Raw genomic sequence first — 21,297 nt, 5'->3', positions numbered from 1 at the left:
AGAATGTTAACAAGCTTTTCCTTTGATTTGACCTGGTGACCTAGATTTTGATCCCAGATGACCCAATATCACATATATGTCCAAGATTTTATTGAGGGTAACATTCTGACCAAGTTTCATTAAGATTGGGTCAAAAATGTGACCTCTAGAGTGTTAACAAACTTTTCCTTTGATTTGACCTGGTGTCCTAGTTTTTGAAACCAGATGACCCAATATCAAACTAGTCCAAGATTTTATTGAGGGTAACATTCTGACCAAGCTTCATTAAGATTGGGCCAAAATTGTGACCTCTAGAGTGTTAACAAGCTTTTCCTTTAATATGACCTGGTGACCTAGTTTTTGATCCCAGATAACCCAATATCGAACTCGTCCAAGATTTTATTGAGGGTAACATTCTGACCAAGTCTCATTAAGATTGGGCCAAAAAAGTGACCTCTAGAGTGTTAACAGTCAAATTGTTGACGACGGACGGACGGACGACGGACACAGAGTTATCACAAAAGCTCACCTTTGAGCACTTCGTGCTCAGGTGAGCTAAAAACAACAAACCAGTTTTGATGAAATGCATAGTAGTAATAGGCAAGAAGTCAGTAGGGGACAGGAGCAAAAGTCCAAGAGCTGCAATTGGAATCATCTACACGGCATGTCAAGTCATCCCTAAAAGTTTCAACATTCTGGGCCCAGTGGTTCTCAAGCTATGGATTGGGAACTGTTTTTCATGTTCTGGCCTCTGTGACCTTGAGGAGTGTAGGAGTCATCTACTCTGCATGTCCAATCATCTTATGAAGTTTCATCAATCTTGGTCAAGTGGTTCTCAAGTTATTGATCGAAAATGTTTTTATGTTCAGGGCCCTCGTGACCTTGACCTTTGATGGAGTGACCCCAAAAACAATAGGGGCCGTCTACTCCATAAGTCCTACCACCATATGAAGTTTGAAGGGTCTAGATCAAATGGTTTTCCAGTTTCTGATCGGAAATGAAGTGTGACGGACGGACGACAGGGCAAACCATTATGTCTATCCCAGTGGATTGCTTTTTGTTGTTAAAAATGAGTGATGACAAGATTTGCATTGGGACTATGTGGACACTTCTCTATTGACTGAGGTAGTACTGTATACGTTCATAGACCCTTTTTTTTCAATGGCATATTTCTTAGAGCCCCATTCCTGCCCTCTCATAACAACCTTTAAGCGAGACACCTTCCAGCTTTTTTAAAAGCTATACTTGTGTAAACATTGAGGTATTATCTTGATCTATGAAGTTTGGGTCCCCAAATAGGAGTGTTTCCAGGTTTATATTAAATGAAGACTGTCAAACAAAATTATACGAATGTCATTATAAAACCTGCAGCCGAAGAAGTAGCAGTCGTTAGTCTCAATTTCGCCACAACTGCACAAGGTGTAGGAAATATGTTTTCATACACCCGAAGGGACGTATTATGTTATGACGCCGGGGTCCGTCTGTCCATCCGTGCGTTAGCAATTTCGTGTCCGCTCTGTAACTCTTGAACCCCTTGAAGGATTTCGAAGAAACTTGACACAAAGGTTTACCACATCGACACGGCGTGAAGAGCGCATATTTTGGATAGCTCGCTTTACAGTCAAGGTCACACTTAGGGGTCAAGATCATATGACTTTGTTTCTAGGCGTCCGCTCTGTACCTCTTGCACTGTTTGAAGGATTTTAAAGACACTGGGCACAAATGTTTACAACATCAAGACGACGTGAAGAAAGCATGTTTCGGATGGCTCTTTCAAAGTCAAGGTCACACTTAGAGGTCAAACAATTTCTTGTCTGATCTGTAACCCTTGAACCCCTTTATTGATTTCGAAGAAGGAACTTGACACAAATGTTCAACAAATCGAGACAGCGTGCAGAGCGCATGTTTGGATGGCTCGCTTCAAGGTCAAGGTCACACTTATGGGACAAAGGTCATATGACTTTGTTTCGTGTCCCCTCTGTAACTCTTGAACTGCTTGACCGAGTCTAAACTGCGTATAATTTACCATAATAAATGTCAGAGTTATGGCACTTGACCCAGTGGAGTTGGCAATTGACCTAGAAAAATAAAAAAAAGAAGTTTCAAAGCTATATGCCTTTAAATGATAGTTATACGTACGTACTTGCATGCAAAACTTTAATCAAGGTGTGACGCAGACGCCGATGCCAGGGTAAGTAGAATAGCTCGGACTATTCTTCGAATATTCTAGTTAACAAATGGAAACCTCCTAAAGTGGTGCTTAGTCGTCCTGATTTATTCAAAAGCGGTGGCTGTTATATATTGTTGTAAAGTATGGGAAGGAAAGTGTTGACGAATGGACAGACAACGCTGTTCCATAATACGTCACTTTTTGCAAAACAGGCGTTTAAAAAGTCGAAGACTGCGAAATAGTAATGGCGAATTAGTAAATAAACTGCATTTGATATAAGTTACCTCGGTAACATTTTTATGGTAAATTGGAATTACATAAACTGCATGTTTGGAAACTTTTAGCACAAAAGGTAATTAATGGCATTTACATTATATGCCCTATTTGTTCTAGACGTATGACAAAGTTCAAAAATGTACTAAGGTAACATTTAAGATTTTGGTAAAATGTAACAAGAGCTGTCTCCATAGGATGACACATGCCCCCGATGGCACTTTGAATGAATAGTTATGGCCGATGTTAGAGTTTAGGACCTTTGACCTACGGACCAGGGTCTTGCGCGCGACACGTCGTCTTACTGTGGTACACATTCATGCCCCATAATTTTAAAATCCATGCATGAATGACAAAGATATGGACCGGACACGCCCATCAATGCGCTATCATGAAATATGACCTTTAACGTCTAAGTGTGACCTTGACCTTTGAGCTACGGACCTGGGTCTTGCGCGCGACACGTCGTCTTACTGTGGTACACATTCATGCCAAGTTATTTGAAAATCCATCCATGGATGACAAAGATATGGACCGGACACGAATGCACTATCATGAAAAATGACCTTTAACGTCTAAGTGTGACCTTGACCTTTGAGCTACGAACCTGGGTCTTGCGCGCGACACGTCGTCTTACTGTGGTACACATTCATGCCAAGTTATTTGAAAATCCATCCATCGATGACAAAGATATGGACCGGACACGAAAATTGCAGACAGACTGACAGACCGACAGACCGACAGACTGACAGACGGTTCAAAAACTATATGCCTCCCTTCGGGGGCATAAAAATAAGTGTTGCGTTAAAAGATTTGTTAAGTGTATTTATTACTTCAGTTACCCTATTCCATTCTTCTTCCATTTTCCTCTTCCTTTCTTCTTCATCCCTTCTTTTCTTCCACTTAATGTAAATAAGTATGGCAAACAGAAGAAGACAACAGCTGAAAGATATTAATTAAAATGATCGTGTCTTAAAACTTTTCGAAATTAGGAAGAGCATTCTTTTTTGTTTGTAAATATAAATTCTAATATGCTTGTTTATGTTAAAACAGGCTTGCGTTAAAATGACGTTTTTGTTGCGACCAAGTTCTGTTTCAGATAAAGGGCATATTAGAATCGAAAAAGCAAATATTTAGATGTAGGGATAATACATGGTTTTTTGTGTGTATTAACGTCTGCAGAAGCTCGCGAGATTGTTTGTGACCGAGACCGAAGGTACATAGTTAGAAACGTGTTACTTTTTATAATGTCCATGAACTTTTACAGTAAGAGCCATAAAGGGACGTAATTAGAAACAACAGATTCAATAAATTTGTGTATTTTGTCCATGTATATTCAAACCTTTGACAAATATATGAGAAAGCATTTATTGAAAATGCGATTTAACTAAATTAATACAATTATGTTAATAAAAGAAACGTGGCCAAGCCACATTTTACATAAAGACATTGAAAGCCTGTGAGTCATATGTGATCGTAACGTAGTTAAAAGTAATATATAAAACCTTAGATACCGTATATTAGAAAGGTAGGCAATCTATAAAATAGACAACTGTAATTCAATCGTAAAAATCTGTTTGAGCGATTCTGTGTTTGGTGCACGATATTTACGATCTTGGGTATATACGTTGCTGAATTCTCTCAGCGAACAAATATAAAGAGTACCAAAAGTACGAAAAGTAACCAGTCATCATATTTCCAGATGTTAACTAAGCAAACTGGACTTAAACCGTTAATCCGCACAGCTTCCTGCACATGCGACGTGATTTCAGTTTATCTTGTATTTGTTTTTATGCCCCCGAAGGGAGGCATATAGTTTTTGAACCGTCTGTCTGTCTGTCGGTCTGTCAGCCTGTCCGCAATTTTCGTGTCCGGTCCATATCTTTGTCATCGATGGATGGATTTTCAAATAACTTGGCATGAATGTGTACCACAGTAAGACGACGTGTCGCGCGCAAGACCCAGATCCGTAGCTCAAAGGTCAAGGTCACACTTAGACGTTAAAGGTCATTTTTCATGATAGTGCATTCGTGTCCGGTCCATATCTTTGTCATCCATGGATGAATTTTCAAATAACTTGGCACGAATGTGTACCACAGTAAGACGACGTGTCGCGCGCAAGACCCAGGTCCGTAGCTCAAAGGTCAAGGTCACACTTAGACGTTAAAGGTCATTTTTCATGATAGTGCATTCGTGTCCGGTCCATATCTTTGTCATCGATGGATGAATTTTCAAATAACTTGGCATGAATGTGTACCACAGTAAGACGACGTGTCGCGCGCAAGACCCAGGTCCGTAGCTCAAAGGTCAAGGTCACACTTAGACGTTAAAGGTCATATTTCATGATAGTGCATTGATGGGCGTGTCCGGTCCATATCTTTGTCATTCATGCATGGATTTTAAAATTATTGGGCATGAATGTGTACCACAGTAAGACGACGTGTCGTGCACAAGACCCAGGTCCGTAAGTCAAAGGTCCTACACTCTAACATCGGCCATAACTATTCATTCAAAGTGCCATCGGGGGCATGTGTCATCCTATGGAGACAGCTCTTGTTCATAGTTATATCCCTATTTTAGCGAAAATTGGTTTACGGAATCTTCGTGCCAGGTCAATGCTAACGGACAATATCATCCAAAACTATAGCCTTTTGAAAGGTAAACAAACAAAAGATTAAAATAAGATTAAGTCCATAAACAACGTTTCCTTCCTCGTTGACTATTTTAGCGCTCCGTTTCGGACATTTTCGTCCTGAGCTCGATTCCCAGACCCGTATATTTTTCATTTTTAAAACTGTATTTAATTTCTTATTGTTCACTAAGGCTCAAAGAAGCCAACTCAAGTTAAATAATTCTTTTCTAATTTTTTCACTAATATTATTATTAACACGTACTGGTCCAGTGCCTAAATCCGGACACTTTTGGTTGTTTTATGACCATAACTTTGCATTCCGAAACCGCACGTGCCTCACATTTCAAATGCATAATTTTAGGTTCTTTAGAAATCTCTGTGCAAAACAACAAAATCGTATATTGCTGATTTCATCATAAAAAAGTCATCCGAAATGGGCCAGTAAAAGCTGTCAAAATCGACCTTCAGAGTGCTTAAATATTCGGACACTATTTCGGTATGAAATGCAACGAATCAGTGCTCCAAAAAATAAAAATGATCACGACTTTGTCTGAAACAAAGCAGCCAGATTCAGTCCTGTAAATTTTGTATACAGACATCTCCGTTCGATTGAAGTTTTATTACCTGTTAATCACGTGATCATGTGGACTAGTTTCTAATTTAATGTATAACTGCCAAATACAACAATAATATAATTACACAATCAAATCTATCTTAGCGGAAATTAATGTTTACACACATGCAGATTCTGTTGATGTCGTTATACTCTTTGACGCAACTATGCACTATAATGACGCTGCGCCGATTTTATCTTCCCTTGTCTGCAAAATGCTGGCATTTTCTTCTCTGTTGAATTAATTATTATATAACAGAAATCGGTTAAATTTCTTATATAAATACTGAGGGTAGTACAGAAATGTAAAACATGTTTTACATCAGTTTTAATCAACTAAGAAAAAAGAGTCGTCTGCAACAGGAATAATTGTTTTCTCATTAAATTAGTACCTCGTCGCACCTCAAATAACTTGCGTGCGCTGAATGACGTCATCCCCCGCAACACACAATGTTTACTTTTTTGAAGGTAATTTTCTCGGGAAATACTTACATTCACACACTGTTGTTGGCAACTGGTCAGCAGAGCGTTCGTCTGTGTCGATCATGTTCATTCCAGTAAAAAAAATCATGACCGTAAAGCGTTTTTAATGGTGTCCGAATTATTAAGCACTGTCCGGATTTAGGCACTGGACCAGTTATCATGTTTGAATACACTTCACCTGAACATGATGTAATGTTTTTAAGCTAACATGTGATGTTTTAAAGCGCACAGATTAATTATATCAGTTTTCACGACAACCTTACACTTCACTTTAAGAAGCATTTCCTGGTCATTATTTCAGTACTGAATAATTTAAAGATACTGCCGACTTTATACGAAAATAAGAATAAAACACTAAATTAGAAATCCAATAAAAATAAAAATTTACACAAAATATGTAATGCAAAATAAAACTAGATGTGTGTACATAGGCCACAGGTGCCCCCACTCCTGTCACTGAACATTGTTTCATGACTCTAGGTGAAATATTTTTTAAGATATATGCAGAACTTTATGTGTATTTTTCACTAAAGTACCATAACCCTGGCCTAGATGAGTGAAATCCCAAAGAGAACACCAGGTGCACAACTTCACATGCTATAAAACAATCCTCTAATTTTGAGATACGTGGGGCACAAAATTTTATTTTTTAACTAAATCAAGGGTTATAACTCTGGTATTGCAAAATGAAATAAATAAAAAAACAAATTCACATCCTTGATAATATTCTTACATGGTGTAATGACTGTAGCGGAAATATATTTTTATATAATGTGTATTGTCAGAATAATTTCTATAGTGGAGATACATTGATAACGTAACATATAAGCACTCTCTTTTTCATGCTACTAGTGCTATAATTATAGTTGAATTACTGTTAATAATATAATTTGAGTCATCCCTGTGAAGTTTCATCAAATTTGGCCTAGTGGTTTAGGAGAAGATGTTGTTTAAAGGAGTGTGGACGGACGACGGACGGGCGACGGACGGATGGGCGATGGATGGTGAGCGGTCACAACAGCTCACCCTGAGCACTTTGTGCTCTGGTGAGCTTAAAAATCCAAATAAAAAGAAATTCTGCCCTAATTGTTTTAGCATGTTAACGGAAACAAAGAATGTTTTAGGCCTATTCATCCGACCGGAACATGAGATAATATGCGCATGTCCTCTTGGGAGTGAAGTTTCCTATGAAGTTTCGGTAAATTCAAGCCAGTGGTTGCTGAGGAATGAATACTCCGGACATGAAGTGGTACTACAGTAATACTACGGACAATTAAATCAAAGGGCAGTAACTTAGTGAAAAAATCATTCAACCGAAATATGAAGACAATATGCAATGTGGGGTAACACGTGACTTGAAATGATGCTTAGCACAGATAAAATGGCGACCACATAGCCAAATGTCACGGGAAATGCGAGGCTAGTAACATTTATTCTTATCTAATTTTTATCAGACATAGTGCAGGCTAAGCAGCACAAGAATCTCTTTCCGACGACATATCTCCTAACGTCATAGCTTTGCTAGTTTTTTAGATTACCTCGAGGTATTGAGTGAGTCGGGGACATTTTCGATAAATAATGTTACGTTGCTTTACACGTATAGTTAATAATTTATAAAACAAAAAGAGGGCCATGAAGGCCCTGTATCGCTCACCTGACCTACTGACCTAAAGATCATCAAGATTAACATTCTGACCAAGTTTCATTAACTAGCTTTTCCTTTGATTTGACCCGGTGACCTAGTTTTTGACCCCACATGACACAGATTCGAACTTGACCTAAATATCATCAAGATTAACATTCTGACTACGTTTCATGAAGATATAGTCATAAATGTGGCCTCTAGAATGTTAACAAGCTTTTCCTTTGATTTGACCTAGTGACCTAGTTTCTGACCCCACCTGACTCAGATCTGAACTTGACCTATAGATCATCAAGATCAACATTCTGACCAAGTTTCATTTAGATACGGTCATAAATGTGGCCTCTAAAGTGTTAACTAGCTTTTCCTTTGATCTGACCTGGTGACCTGTTTTTAATCCTACATGACCCAGATTTAAACTAGATCTTGAGACTATCAAGATTAACATTCATGAAGATACAGTCATAAATCTGGCCTCTACAGTTTTAACAAGCTTTTTCCTTTGATTTTACCCGGTGACCTAGTTTTTAATCCCAGATGACCTAATATCTAACTCGTCCAAGATTTCATTGTGGGTAACATTCTGACCAAGTTTCATTAAGATTGGGCCAAAATTGTGACCTCTAGTGTGTTAACAAGCTTTTCCTTTCATTTGACCTGGTGACCTAGTTTGTGACCCCAGATAGCCCAATATCAAATTCGTCCACGATTTTATTAAGGGTAACATTCTGACAGAGTTTCATTAAGATTGGGCCAAAAGTGTGACCTCTAGAGTGTTAACAAGCTTTTCCTCTGATTTGACTCGGTGACCTAGTTTTTGACCCCAGATGACCCAATATCGAACTCGTCCAAGATTTTATTCAGGGTAACAATCTGACAAAGTTTCATTAAGATTGGGCCAAAATTGTGACCTCTGGAGTGTTAAACTGTGACCTCTAGACAGTCAAATTGCTGACGACGAACGATGGACGGACGGACATCCGGACGGACGGACGACGGACACAAGGCGATCACAAAAGCTCATCTTTGAGCACTTCGTGCTCAGGTGAGCTAAAAACACGAGCTGTCCGTAAGAAAGTCAATGATAGACTATTCGAATTATTGTCCCAGAAGCAAGAAAATGTTACCCTAAATGTTAAAATATCTATAGTGTTTCAATCCACTATCTGCATCATTTTTGGAGATAGTAACTTGCATGCAAAACTTTAACCAGAAGTTTTATCTTCAAAAGGGGACATAAAATTTGACCAAAATGCATGTCAGGGTTATGAGATTTGATGCAATCAACTAGTTTTATAACCCCGAAGGCATATGTAAAGTTTTAATTTAATATCTGCATTTGTTCTGCAGATAGTAAATTGCACGCAAAACTTTAATCAGAATTTTCTAAGTCTAAAAGGGGGTATAATTTGCCCAAAATTCATGTCAGAGTTATGGGACTTGATCCAGTGAGGTTGGTAATTGATCTAGAAATAGAAAAAATAAGTTTCAAATATATATACCCTTAAGTAAAAGCTGTATACACACATGTACTTGCACGTAAAACTTTAACCAGGATTTTCTAAGTCCAAAAGGGGCATAATTTGGCAAAAATGCAGATCAGAGTTATGGGACTTGGTGCTATCAGCTAGTTTTACAACCCCGAAGACACATGTGAAGTTAAAATTCAATATCTGCATTAGTTTTGGAGATAGTAACTTGCATGAAAAACTTTAACAAGGATTTTCTAAGTCCAAAAGGGGGTATAATTTGCCAAAAATACATGTCAGAGTTATGGGACTTGATCCAGTGAGGTTGGTAATTGATCTAGAAAAAGAAGAAATAAGTTTGAAATCTATATGCCCTTAAGTAATAGCTGTATGTACTTGCATGTTAAACTTTAACCAGGGGCCTCCGTGGCCGAGTGGTTAGAGTCGTTGACTTCAAACCATTTGCCCCTCATCGATGTGGGTTCGAAACCTCATTTGGGGCGTAGAATTCTTCACGTGAGGAAGCCATCCAGCTGGCTTACGGAAGGTCAGTGGTTCTACCCAGGTGCCCGCTCGTGATGAAATATGCACGGAGGGGCACCTGGGGTCTTCCTCCACCATTAAAGCTGGAAAGTCGCCATATGACCTAAAATTGTGTCGGTGCGACAATAAACCCAACAAAATAAATAAATAAACTTTAACCAGGATTTTCTAAGTCCAAAGGGGACATAATTTGGCCAAAATACAGGTCAGAGTTATGGGACTTGATGCTATCAACTAGGTTTATAACCCCAAAGACACATGTGAAGTTTCAATTCAATATCTGCATTAGTTTGGGAGATAGTAACTTGCAGCGTGTAAAACTTTAACCAGCATTTTCTAAGTCCAAAAGGGGCATAATTTGCCCAAAATACATGTCAGAGTTATTGGGATTGACCAAGTGAGGTTGGTAGTTGACCTAGAAAAAAGAAAAATAAGTTTTAAAGATATATGCCTTTAAATGATAGTCTTATGGAGTAGAATAGCTGACTATTCTTTGAATAATCGAGGTAAAAACGAATCTCAGTTGACTTAATGCAATAAATAAGATGCGCACATGTTTGATGATACACAGGCCATTTCGAACTTGATTATCGGACGCCTAGACTAATCAAACAGGTTAGGTCCGGTCACCGGACACATAGCCAAAATGCGCAGTGTCGTATTTTTTCCGTGACTTAGCGGAAGCCTCTGAGCACGAATATAAAAGCGCCCTCTGCGATGGTATCATAATGAGAAATGTACATTATGGTAACCTCATTATGCTTAGTGCTAAGCTGCATTCTGAATTGTGACACGTGAGACTGTGTTTGTTTAAAACTTTGTTAACTGTATATGCGTACGAGTTAGCACATTCAACCTGTCCAGGAGCCACTTCTGTTTATATCATCAGCATACAGGCATACAGACACTAAAAAGAAAAATGGCGCGAAAAAAAATGGTATTCGCATAATGGCGGATACAAATAGTCCTCAGTTTTTTTTGCTCTGTAGAGCTATTTTCCTTATTTTCTTTGCATTTTTTTTTTGCTAAAATCACATGACAGATCTATGCTTGACATGTAGGTAACATTTTCATAATGAAATAACATTACAAAAATTTTCATGGAAACGTAGATCATATACCACAGTATAATTTGGGGTCTCATTTTTTAGCTGATTTTGCAGTTTGTGTGTTTGACTGAAATTATTTTTCTTGCATCAAACATGACCCCCACTTTTCTTTTGATTTTTAGTTAGTACTGACAATATTCTTCAAGGAAATGTAGGTTACAGAAATTTAAAATGGGTCCTGATGTGTGCTGCGGTCATTGGAATTAGGTCAATTTTATATAGAATAAAGAACAACAACTATTTAGTGTGTTATAACCTATAGACAACATAAACACATGGGGAAGGTGTGTCTAGGCTGAACACCACTAAATGCAGCTGTTCTTTATTTCATATAAAATCCACTTACTTCATAACGGTTTTTCGACATTTTTTAGCATATCAGATTTTCAGAGACTTGTATTCCCATAAAGAACTAGATCGCTACTTTACAAAAACAAAAAGAAAAGGGGGTGTTAACTTTTATATAAGAAAACTACAGTTCGTTAAATACAACCCGCTGAATTTACTGCTTTTCGCTTCTTTCAAGTTCTCTTTTCGAGACATTAAATTCTTACGACGCCATTTTTACCTAGCATGCGATAGGAACATGCCGATTTCAATAGAATGCAAAGTGATACATACTGAAACGCGGTAGGGTAAAAGTAAGCACGTTGCTGTTGGGAAAATGCACTAGGAAAGGAAAAAAGATTAGTACTATTTATATTTGGACTACTTGTGAGCGGAGGCTTACATTCTTTTTGGTAGTGATTAGCCTCTAGTTTAACCACAAGCTAATACACCGAGTGATGCATGTCACATTGCAGCATGACCGAAAGCAAGATAATGTCATAGACTAATGAAGAAGCAACCATTGTATTAAAATGAAACAATTTAAAAGCATGTATGAATGTTAGAGAGGAACACGTAAACATAGGATGCACAAATGGTCATGAAACAATGCAAAATGGGATGTCCGACGGAAGCATGTGAATAACGAATGCATATATGTAAATCGCAAGATTGGATATACGAAATCACAATGCAGTTTTTGCCCTAATTCTGTTCCATACGTTTAGTTTGAAACACACACATATATATACATTCAGTCTAAAGCAATCAAATGATTTACAAAGACTGGTGCTAAGATTTTCTTAACAATAGCTACTCAGGGTTTTTTACCAGGAGAAGGGGCCAGGTCTGTGATTTTTTTTATTTGGGGAGGGGGGGGGGCGGGATAGCTCGGTAAAGGGGATTAAAAAACCTGATGTAAACTCAATTTTTGGGGGAAACTGCATGATTAAAAAAAATCTGAAGGGAAGGGGCCTGTTAAGGGCCCCTATTATAGAAGGAAAAAAGCCCTGCTACTAACTTTTTTGCTCGCACGTACCCAACTTTTGACATATGGACGGCCCATTGTGTTTTTCCTTTTTCTTCACGGTCATGAAGCAATGCTGGGCGGTTAAATTTAACCCGTTAAAACCGCCCCGGTCAATACTCCCTGAAGTGGTCAATACCGGTCAATACTGGTCAGTTGGTCAATTAGTCAATACTGGTCAATTAGTCAATACTGACTCTTAAGATATTTTGCAGAGTTTATGAACAATTAAATAATGACTGTTTAAGAGCATTTGGAGCTTGATTAAGGTGAATGCAGGCATTATTATTTAAGTAGTTAAATCAACCTAATCAATACTCCCGAACTGGCCAGAATTGGTCAGTTGGTCAATACTGGGCATTGAACATTTTCTGTTAGATTAGATTACAAAATATATTATTTTTCTACAAAAAAATGTCACAGTAAGTGGAAAAACAGCTAATTTAACTGAACTTAATTTCTAGAAAGAATTTCATAAACTGTAGCAATAAGTGTTTGATTCACAAGTGATAAATTTAATTATTTCTACTGGTATAACAGTATAAATAATTTAAAGAAAAACTGATGTGAATACCTGGACCCTTTGATGGAAGTGGTTTACTTGTGTTTTGAGAGCAATTGTCGCATTGCCTAATTGATACCATGTCTTACAATATACAACAGATATGTTGCTGGCCTGTTTATCAAATCATTAATTAGCTGTCATGACCAATAATCCGATTGTTTGAACATGGTAACTTTATTTTAACAAGAGCTCGTCGCACACGAATGCCCCCCTTGATGCGTTCAGTAATTGCACAAGGAACAGAAATTATATGCTCACTGTAAACGAAAGTTCTACCATTCTGGTTTAATATGACCTAGACCTTTAACCTGTTAACCTAACAAGAGATTACAGAGTGATCTTGGCACCATCCACTGAACCATTTTTGAATGTTCCAAATTTCAAGACTAGCTCAAGGTCAAAATCAATGTCAAATTTCATTTAGGTACAAAACAATGTGTATGTGGTCCAAATTTGAAAGCTGTGGCTTGAGAAATGTGAAAGCAGGTCACTAGATCAATTTCAAGGTCAAAGTTCATTTCGGTAGACAGAACTATGCATGTGCTTCAACTTCGAAGGCTGTAGCTTGAGAAATGTGAAAGTAGGTCACTAGGTAAAAATCAAGGTCAAATTTTATTTCGGAACACAAAAATATGCATGCTATCTAAATTTGAAGTCTGTACCTTCAGAAATGTGAAAGTAGGTCACTAGGTCAATCTCAAGATCAAAGTTCATTTCGGTACACAAAACTATGCATGTGGTTCAAATTAGAAGGCTGTAGCTTGAGAAATGTGAAAGTAGGTCACTAGGTCAAAATCAATGTCAAATTTCATTTTGGAACAAAAAACTATGCATGTGGTCCAAATTTGAAGCCTGTACCTTCAGAAATGTGAAAGTAGGTCACTAGGTCAATAACAAGGTCAAAGATTTTTTCGGTACACAAACCTATGCATGTGGTCCAAATTTGAAGGCTGTAGCTACAGAAATGTGAAAGTAGGTCACTAGGTCAAGATCAAGGTCAACTCATGTCAAGATTCATCTTGCCACTCAAAACTATACATGTGGTCCAAATTTGAATGATGTAAGTTATGGACATTAAGGTTCTAAGTTTTTCCCTATATAAGTATATATGAACCATATGACCCCTGGGGTGGGGCCATATTTGACCCTAGAGGGATAATTTTAACAAACTTGGTAGAGAACCACTAAATGATGCTACATTACAAAATATCAAAGCCATAGTCTTTGTGGTTTGGACAAGAAGACAAGAAGTCTATGTAAACCATGTGACCCCCAGGGCGGAGCCATATTTGACCCTAGGGGAATAATTTGAAAAATCATAGTAGATGACCACTAGATGATGTCATATACAAAATATCAAAGCCCTAGGCCCTGTGGTTTTGGACAAGAGGTTTTTCAAAGTTTTTTCCTTTATAAGTCTATATAAACCATGTGACCCCCGGGGTGGGGCCATATTTGACCCCAGGAAAACAATCTGAACAATCTTGGTAGAGGACCACTAGATTTTGCTACATACCAAATATCAAAGCCCCTAGGCCCTATGGTTTTGGACAAGAAGATCAGAAACCGTTTTAACTGTTCCTGGACTATGTGACCTTGACCTTTGACTTAATGCCCTCAAAATCAATAGAGGTCATCTGCTGGTCATGGCCAACCTAACTATCAATTTTCCTGACACTAGGCCCAAGCGTTCTACAATTATTGCCTGGAAACCGTTTTACTGCTCCTGGTCACTGTGACCTTGACCTTTGACATACTGACCTCAAAATCAATAGGGGTCATCTGCTGGTCATGATCAACCTCCCTATCAACTTTCGTGACCCTAGGCCTAAGTGTTCTGGAGTTATCATCCGGAAACCGTTTTACTGTTCAGGGTCACTGTGACCTTGACCTTTAACATACTGACCTCAAAATCAATAGGGGTCATCTGCTGGTCATTACCAACCATCCTATCAACTTTCATGATCCTAGGCCTAAGTGTTCTAGAGTTAACATCCGGAAACCGTTTTACTATTCAGGGTCACTGTGACCTTGGCCTTTGACATACACACCTCAAAATCAATAGGGGTCATCTGCTGATGATGACCAACCTTCCTATCAACTTCCATGATCCTAGGCCCAAGCGTTCTTGAGTTATCATCCGGAAACGGATTGGTCTACATTCCGACCGACCGACAGACCGACCGACCTACCGACCGACATCTGCAAAACAATATACCCCTCCTTCTTCGAAGGGGGGGCATAAAAATAAGTAATGCAACCAAAGTATTCAACTGACCAGTATTGACCACTACAGGGATTGCGTAGGACCAAAATTTGAATGACCAGTACTGTCCATTTCAATGAATGTAATTTACAGTAATAAAATCTTTAATTACTTTAAAATAAAGGCTACTGTAAGAAGATAAAAAGAATTCAATTTGAATAAACTGGCATTGACAAGTCTAAATATATTGTCCAAAATGGAGCCTGACCAGGACACATTGCCAAGGACCAAAATTGAATCGACCAGTATTGACCAACACAGTTTTTATGAACAAAGTTTTTATATTATTCAAATTGCTTTATTATTTTTATATTACTAATACAGTCTGTGCTAATCTGTGAATGTACATTACGTAAAAGTGTTGAATAAACCAGTATTGACTCCCAAGAGTGACCATAGTACTGAATCGGCCAGTATTGACCGGTATTGACCAGTACTGACCGGTTTTAACCAGTATTGACCGCCGGTGTAATGAAGTATTTCGACCCCCATAGAATAGCGACCCCCCGGTCATTATTCTATAGAAAATGTGACTCCTTTCCTGTAAAATATTGACTCCCCTTATAAAAAACTGACTCCCTTTGAAAACTCTATAGAATAACGACCCCCGGTCATTATTCTATAGAAAAACTGACCCTTCCAAGTTAAATACTGACTCCCTAAAGATGACTCCCTTCGAATCTCATAGAATAACGACCCCGGTTATTATTCTATAGAAAAGTGACTCCTTCCATGTAAAATACTCACTACCGAAATTACTACATTCGAACTCTCATACAATATCGACTCCCGGACATTATTCTATTTAAAAAAGTTACTCTTTCCGTGTAAAACACCGGCTCCTAAAAAGACTTTCGACGATAATATCTATTAACAAGAGTGCCAGAATGTCACAATATACGCCCGTCACAGTACATTTCTTTACTCTAGCACCTGTATTTGCAAATGGAATTTTAATTTTGTGGTTGTTTAGTAATCATTGTAAGTCATTTGTTTTTCTAAGTCCACAAAAAAACTCCTTACCAGGTAGAGATACCTTAAAATACACCTAAAATTTGAAAGTAACATCTATGTTGTACCACAGAAAAGTGGTCTTGTTTTTTCCCTACGGTCAATTATAAAAAAGTTACAATATAAGTTATTTATAGTAACAACTAAGGGAAGATAATCTTAAAAAAAAAATTGTAAGTCCACACAAAAATCTTTACCAGGTAGAGATTGGTCAAAATACACCTCATAATTGGATGTAACATGCATGTTGTACTACAGAAAAGTGGTCTCGATTTTTCCCTTCGACTAGAAATGAAAAAGTTACAATATAAGCTATTTATAGTAACAACAAAGGGAAGTAATTCTAAAGAAGGGAACTGCGTATGACACTTCGTCTCATGATGGTGTATAATTGTGCCAAGTTACATCAAAATCCCTCCATGCATGAAGAAGAAATGCTTCGAACAAAGTCATTCTTGTATCTGACCTTTGGCCTCTAAGTGTGACCTTGACCTTTGATTTAGGGACCTGGTTCTTGCGCATGACACTCCGCCTCGTGGTGGTGAACATTTGTGCTAAGTTATATCAAAATCCCTCTATGCATGAAGAAGAAATGCTCTGGACAAGGTTTTCATTCTTGTATCCTTTGGCCTCTAAGTGTGACCTTGACCTTAGACCTAGGGACCTGGTTCTTGCGCAGGACACTCCGCCTCGTGGTGGTGAACATTTGTGCCAAGTTATATTAAAATCCCTCCATGCGTGAAGAAGATATGCTCCGGACAAAGTTTTCTTTCTTGTATCCTTTGACCTCTAAGTGTGACCATGACCTTAGACGCAGGGGCCTGGTTCTTGCGCATGACACTCTGTCTCATGATGATGAACAATTGTGCCAACTTTCATCAAAATCCCTCCATGCATGAAGAAGATATGCTCCGGACAAAATCATTCTTGAATTTGACCTTTGACCTCTAAGTGTGACCTTGACCTTAGACCTAGGGACCTGGTTTTTGCGCATGACACTCCGTCTCATGATGGTGAACAACTGTGCCAAGTTTCATCAAAATCCCTTCATGCACTTAGAAGATATGCTCCGGACAAAGTCTGTGGACGCCGCCCGCCCGCCAGGGGCGTTCCCACAATACGTCCCGTTTTTCAAACGGGCGTATAAAAAGTGATCCCCACCAAACCTAACGGACAATTTTACTAGATCTACAACTCTAATACCCTCCATTGCCAATAGTTAACATTTTGATTGTACTACTAGCAGTTTCTTGTGCAGTTTTCTTCTGAAGAATTACTTCATACCGAAGTTTGCAGGGATTATTGACACTGGTGTGTTTTGTGAACGTATTGTGAATTGTTATTTTTATTGTGCGTACGTGTGCGTGTTATTTGAATGTGTCACGTTGTATTTGTTAAAACATCTGTTTGTAACAAGATACTTTATGTATACGTTACAAGAAATAAACTTTGAATCTTGAATCTTGTGTGTTTTGCAACAATTTATGTTCCTGAAAACTGATATTTCTGGCATTAGTCATGTAGATTCGTGTATATTCGCTATTTAGCCTCGACAGCAGGCACATATTTGGAAACTATTTATTTATTTACTTATTTTATTTTTATCTACTTACCTATTTAGTTCATTTATTTATTTATATACTCTTTTTGCAGTACGTAATACTTTACAGGAATGTCATGTACAAAGTAACGTTCGGTAATAAATGCTACATCATTTCAATTGGATGTGAACCTATTTCCGAACACCATTATAACTCGTTAAGTTTGTAGGCCTTTCAAACATGTATTTTTCGGCGACGCCGTCTAAATTCGTTTTCGTTTCCTATGCCACGTGACTTCAGTTTGCAAATCAAACTACTTGATAACGCATTATAGATAATTTATCAAAATGGAAGATTTATGCAACACTCTGCCTGATTGGACGAGAGTGTCAATTTCTTTCACTCTGTTGATTGTGCTACGCTGAGTGAAATGTAGACGAAGCGTTTATCCTAAACGACGCTGTTCACAGTTTTAAAGCTAAATTTGGCTCAGTATATTTAGCAAGAATATTGATATATCTCAAAATGATAAGTAAATTTAATAAATATGATAAAAACCTATTCAAATACCAACATATATCAAATTAAAGAAAGAGCTGAATACGGTCTGCGTATCACAAGAATAAGGGTGTGATAAGAGTCTTTTAAGTAGAGAAGTGCTTTTTAAAAGATTTTCCTTGTTACAGTTGTTGTCTGTATATGAAAAGGTTTCTTGCTTTTGTGACTTACTCAGATTGCATATTAAAGTGAGTACTTGTTTGCTTTGAATATTTGTTATAAATTATTTAACTGATTTATTATATATGAATATTTTCTTTAGTATGGCATGCAAATATTGAACTCAGTTGAAATCTGTTTTATTATATATATGCTATAATGACTGAATCTCATTACACTGAAATGAAGGTACGCTGCATACAGTTTATCTGTGTGATATGACTACAGTCAAACTTTGCTTATGAAACAGAAATATTGAAATAATTACAATTGTATGTTTTGCTTGACCTTCACTTTTTTATAGGTGTGACGCCATTGTCCAAAGATTCATGAATAGCGAATATGCTATTTGTTAAAGCGGGATCAGTTGGCCTATTTTAGAAATAAATAAAAATAATAAATAAAACTAGAAATGTGTCCATGGGACACAGATGCCCCCACTACATGACATTAAAATGACAATTTTTTCCCAGGTCAGGGGCCAGAACTCCTACAATACTGAATGAATCCGGATGCGAAACCCCAGGTGCACAACTGCACATGCTGACCAACATTCCTGTAAACTTTGGTGACTCTAGGTCAAATACTTTTGGAGCTACGCACGACACAACATTAAAATGACCCATTTTTAACTAAGTCAGTGGCTATAACTCCTACACGACTGAATGAATCCGGACGCGAAACCCCAGGTGCACAACTGCATATGCTGACCAACATTCCTGTAAACTTTGGTGATTCTAGGTCAAATACATTTGGAGCTATGCGCGACACAACATTAAAATGACCAATTTTTTACTAAGTCAGGGGCCATAACTCCTACAGGACTGGATGAATCCGGACGCGAAACCCCAGGTGCACAACTACACATGCTGACCAACATTCCTTTAAAGTTTTGTGACTCTAGGTCATATACTTTTGGAGCTATGCGCGACACAACATTAAAATGACCAATTTTTTACTAAGTCAGGGGCCATAACTCCTACACGACTGAATGAATCCGGACGCGAAACCCCAGGTGCACAACTACACATGCTGACCAACATTCCTGTAAAGTTTTGTGACTCTACGTCAAATACTTTTGGAGCTAGGCGCGACACAACATTAAAATGACCAATTTTTACAAAGTCAGGGGCCATAACTTCTACAAGACTGAATGAATCCGGACGTGAAACCCCAGGTGCACAACTGCACATGCTGACCAACATTCCTGTAAAGTTTTGTGACTCTACGTCAAATACTTTCAGAGCTACGCACGACACAACATTTTCGGAAGGACGGACGGACAAGAGCAAATCTATATGCCCCCCCCCTCTCCCCCAAAGTGGTGGGGGCATAAAAATCCTTTGATTTTTTCTCATGTATTCTAATCAAACTTGATTTGTAGCATCTTTATTAGGCCCGCAGCCAACTTTGTTCAGCTGGGACATTTGACCCCTTTAAGGGCTGCTAGAGCTAAAACTAGAAATGCCTTTATACAGCGTCTCATGAACAGCTTGGTGGATCTTTGTCATACTTGGTCTGGAGCATCATTATAAGGTCCTCTTCCAAATTTATTTATATAGGAACTTGAGCCCTATTAGGGACCACTATAGCTAAAAGTAGAAAAGTAGATATGCCTTTCTTCGCATTAACCACTAAAATGTAATGGATTTTTATCAAACTCGATGTGTAACAATATCGTAAGGTCTCCTGCTATTTTGTTACAAATGGGGATAGGGACCAATTTAACTAAAAATATAAACACGTTTAATGACCTCTTCTCATGAACCGCTTCATGAATCTTCATCAAATTACTGCTGTAATTATTCGTCTAAGGAAAAACGAAACAAAATTGCAACCCTACGAAACCTTTGAGAAAAATTAAAAGAGAACCATTTAAATTATTAAAGTGCGGTGTTTAGTTTTGCAGTTTGAAAAATGTTAGATGAAAGATGAATGTTAGATGAAAAATTCATAAACTTCTTTCCTTATTACAATTCGCCGACCATCATTTTTAAAGATATTTCTTGTTACATTTGTATTGACTTAAGCGATATCTAAATCTTTGTATAATATCTTTACAAATATTGACAAATGAATTAAGGAAACGATAAAAGCTGCTTGCCACGTGGATATTTGCCTTGTAAAATGTTGAGTTGTTTATAAAGACACGTTCTTGAACAACTAACGGCGGTCAAATTCTCCAAAAGGAATGTGACAGCACATTTCTGATACATGTCATATTTATTGGAAACCTGGATGCATCAAAAGCTTGAAGAATTAAATATTTTGTTCGGATTTAGGCACCTGTTAGGTAATAGGTGACCCCGTTCTGCATATAGGCACCCTTTGATGTATATATCTATATGTTTTTCTTGTTACTATAAAAGAAATTCACTTAAGTCGGTTCGGGGGTGCGTCAGGGGTTTTCCCCTAGAAACAGATCTATACATAGAGCTCCGAGTTCGACTGCCCTTATCGGGCCTCAGTCAAACGGCAGCATGTCATTGTTTTAGACGGAGTAGAGGCTATGACAAGACTTAATCAAGCCAAGTCTGCTATTATGCTGCTTGGTTGCATTCCATGCTTCAAACGGAACTTTTAACATATTTCATTGGTTTGGCTGTTTGGCCAGCTTGGTACTGCGGTCGTGATTTGTCCGTCCGTCTGCCGGTTCTGTTGAAGCATTATATAATATACCACTGCCACAAAGAGTAGCTTGTTAGATAATAACCTGAATTGATCGTCGTCAGATCTCGCTTACATTTTTTACAGGATTTACTCCTAACGTTCAGTCAAACTTATTTATGTTATATGAACATCCTTGGCCATGACGTCACTATAATGGCGGCAAAATGCCAACCAAATTCCAAAACGGTGACGCTTCCACTTGACGTTACGCTCATTGTTGGCGTACATTAGCGTAACTGACGTTATCGTCGTTTTTAGCC

At 38.0% G+C, this 21,297-nt stretch overlaps 1 protein-coding gene across 6 annotated transcripts in view; it reads right to left on the bottom strand.

Moving 5' to 3' along the window:
- Positions 1 to 21,297, bottom strand: part of LOC123560041 (uncharacterized) — a 39,167-nt gene that overhangs the window by 11,477 nt on the left and 6,393 nt on the right. For 2 of the 6 annotated variants that reach the window (XM_045352283.2, XM_045352286.2), the window contains exon 2: positions 3,265 to 3,364. The exons of 2 other annotated variants lie outside the window; for them this stretch is intronic. In XM_045352283.2, the coding sequence (XP_045208218.2) occupies positions 3,265 to 3,364 (100 nt within the window). Of the gene's footprint in view, positions 1 to 2,005; positions 2,058 to 3,255; positions 3,365 to 21,297 lie in introns of all 6 variants that reach the window. 2 more of the 6 variants (XM_045352285.2, XM_045352282.2) reach the window with 2 other exon arrangements.

The sequence above is a fragment of the Mercenaria mercenaria genome, chromosome 10 (assembly GCF_021730395.1).
Source record: "Mercenaria mercenaria strain notata chromosome 10, MADL_Memer_1, whole genome shotgun sequence".
Taxonomy (NCBI): Eukaryota; Metazoa; Mollusca; class Bivalvia; order Venerida; family Veneridae; genus Mercenaria; species Mercenaria mercenaria.
Note: the sequence above shows the minus strand (reverse complement) of the source record. Positions and strands in the feature narration are given on the sequence as shown.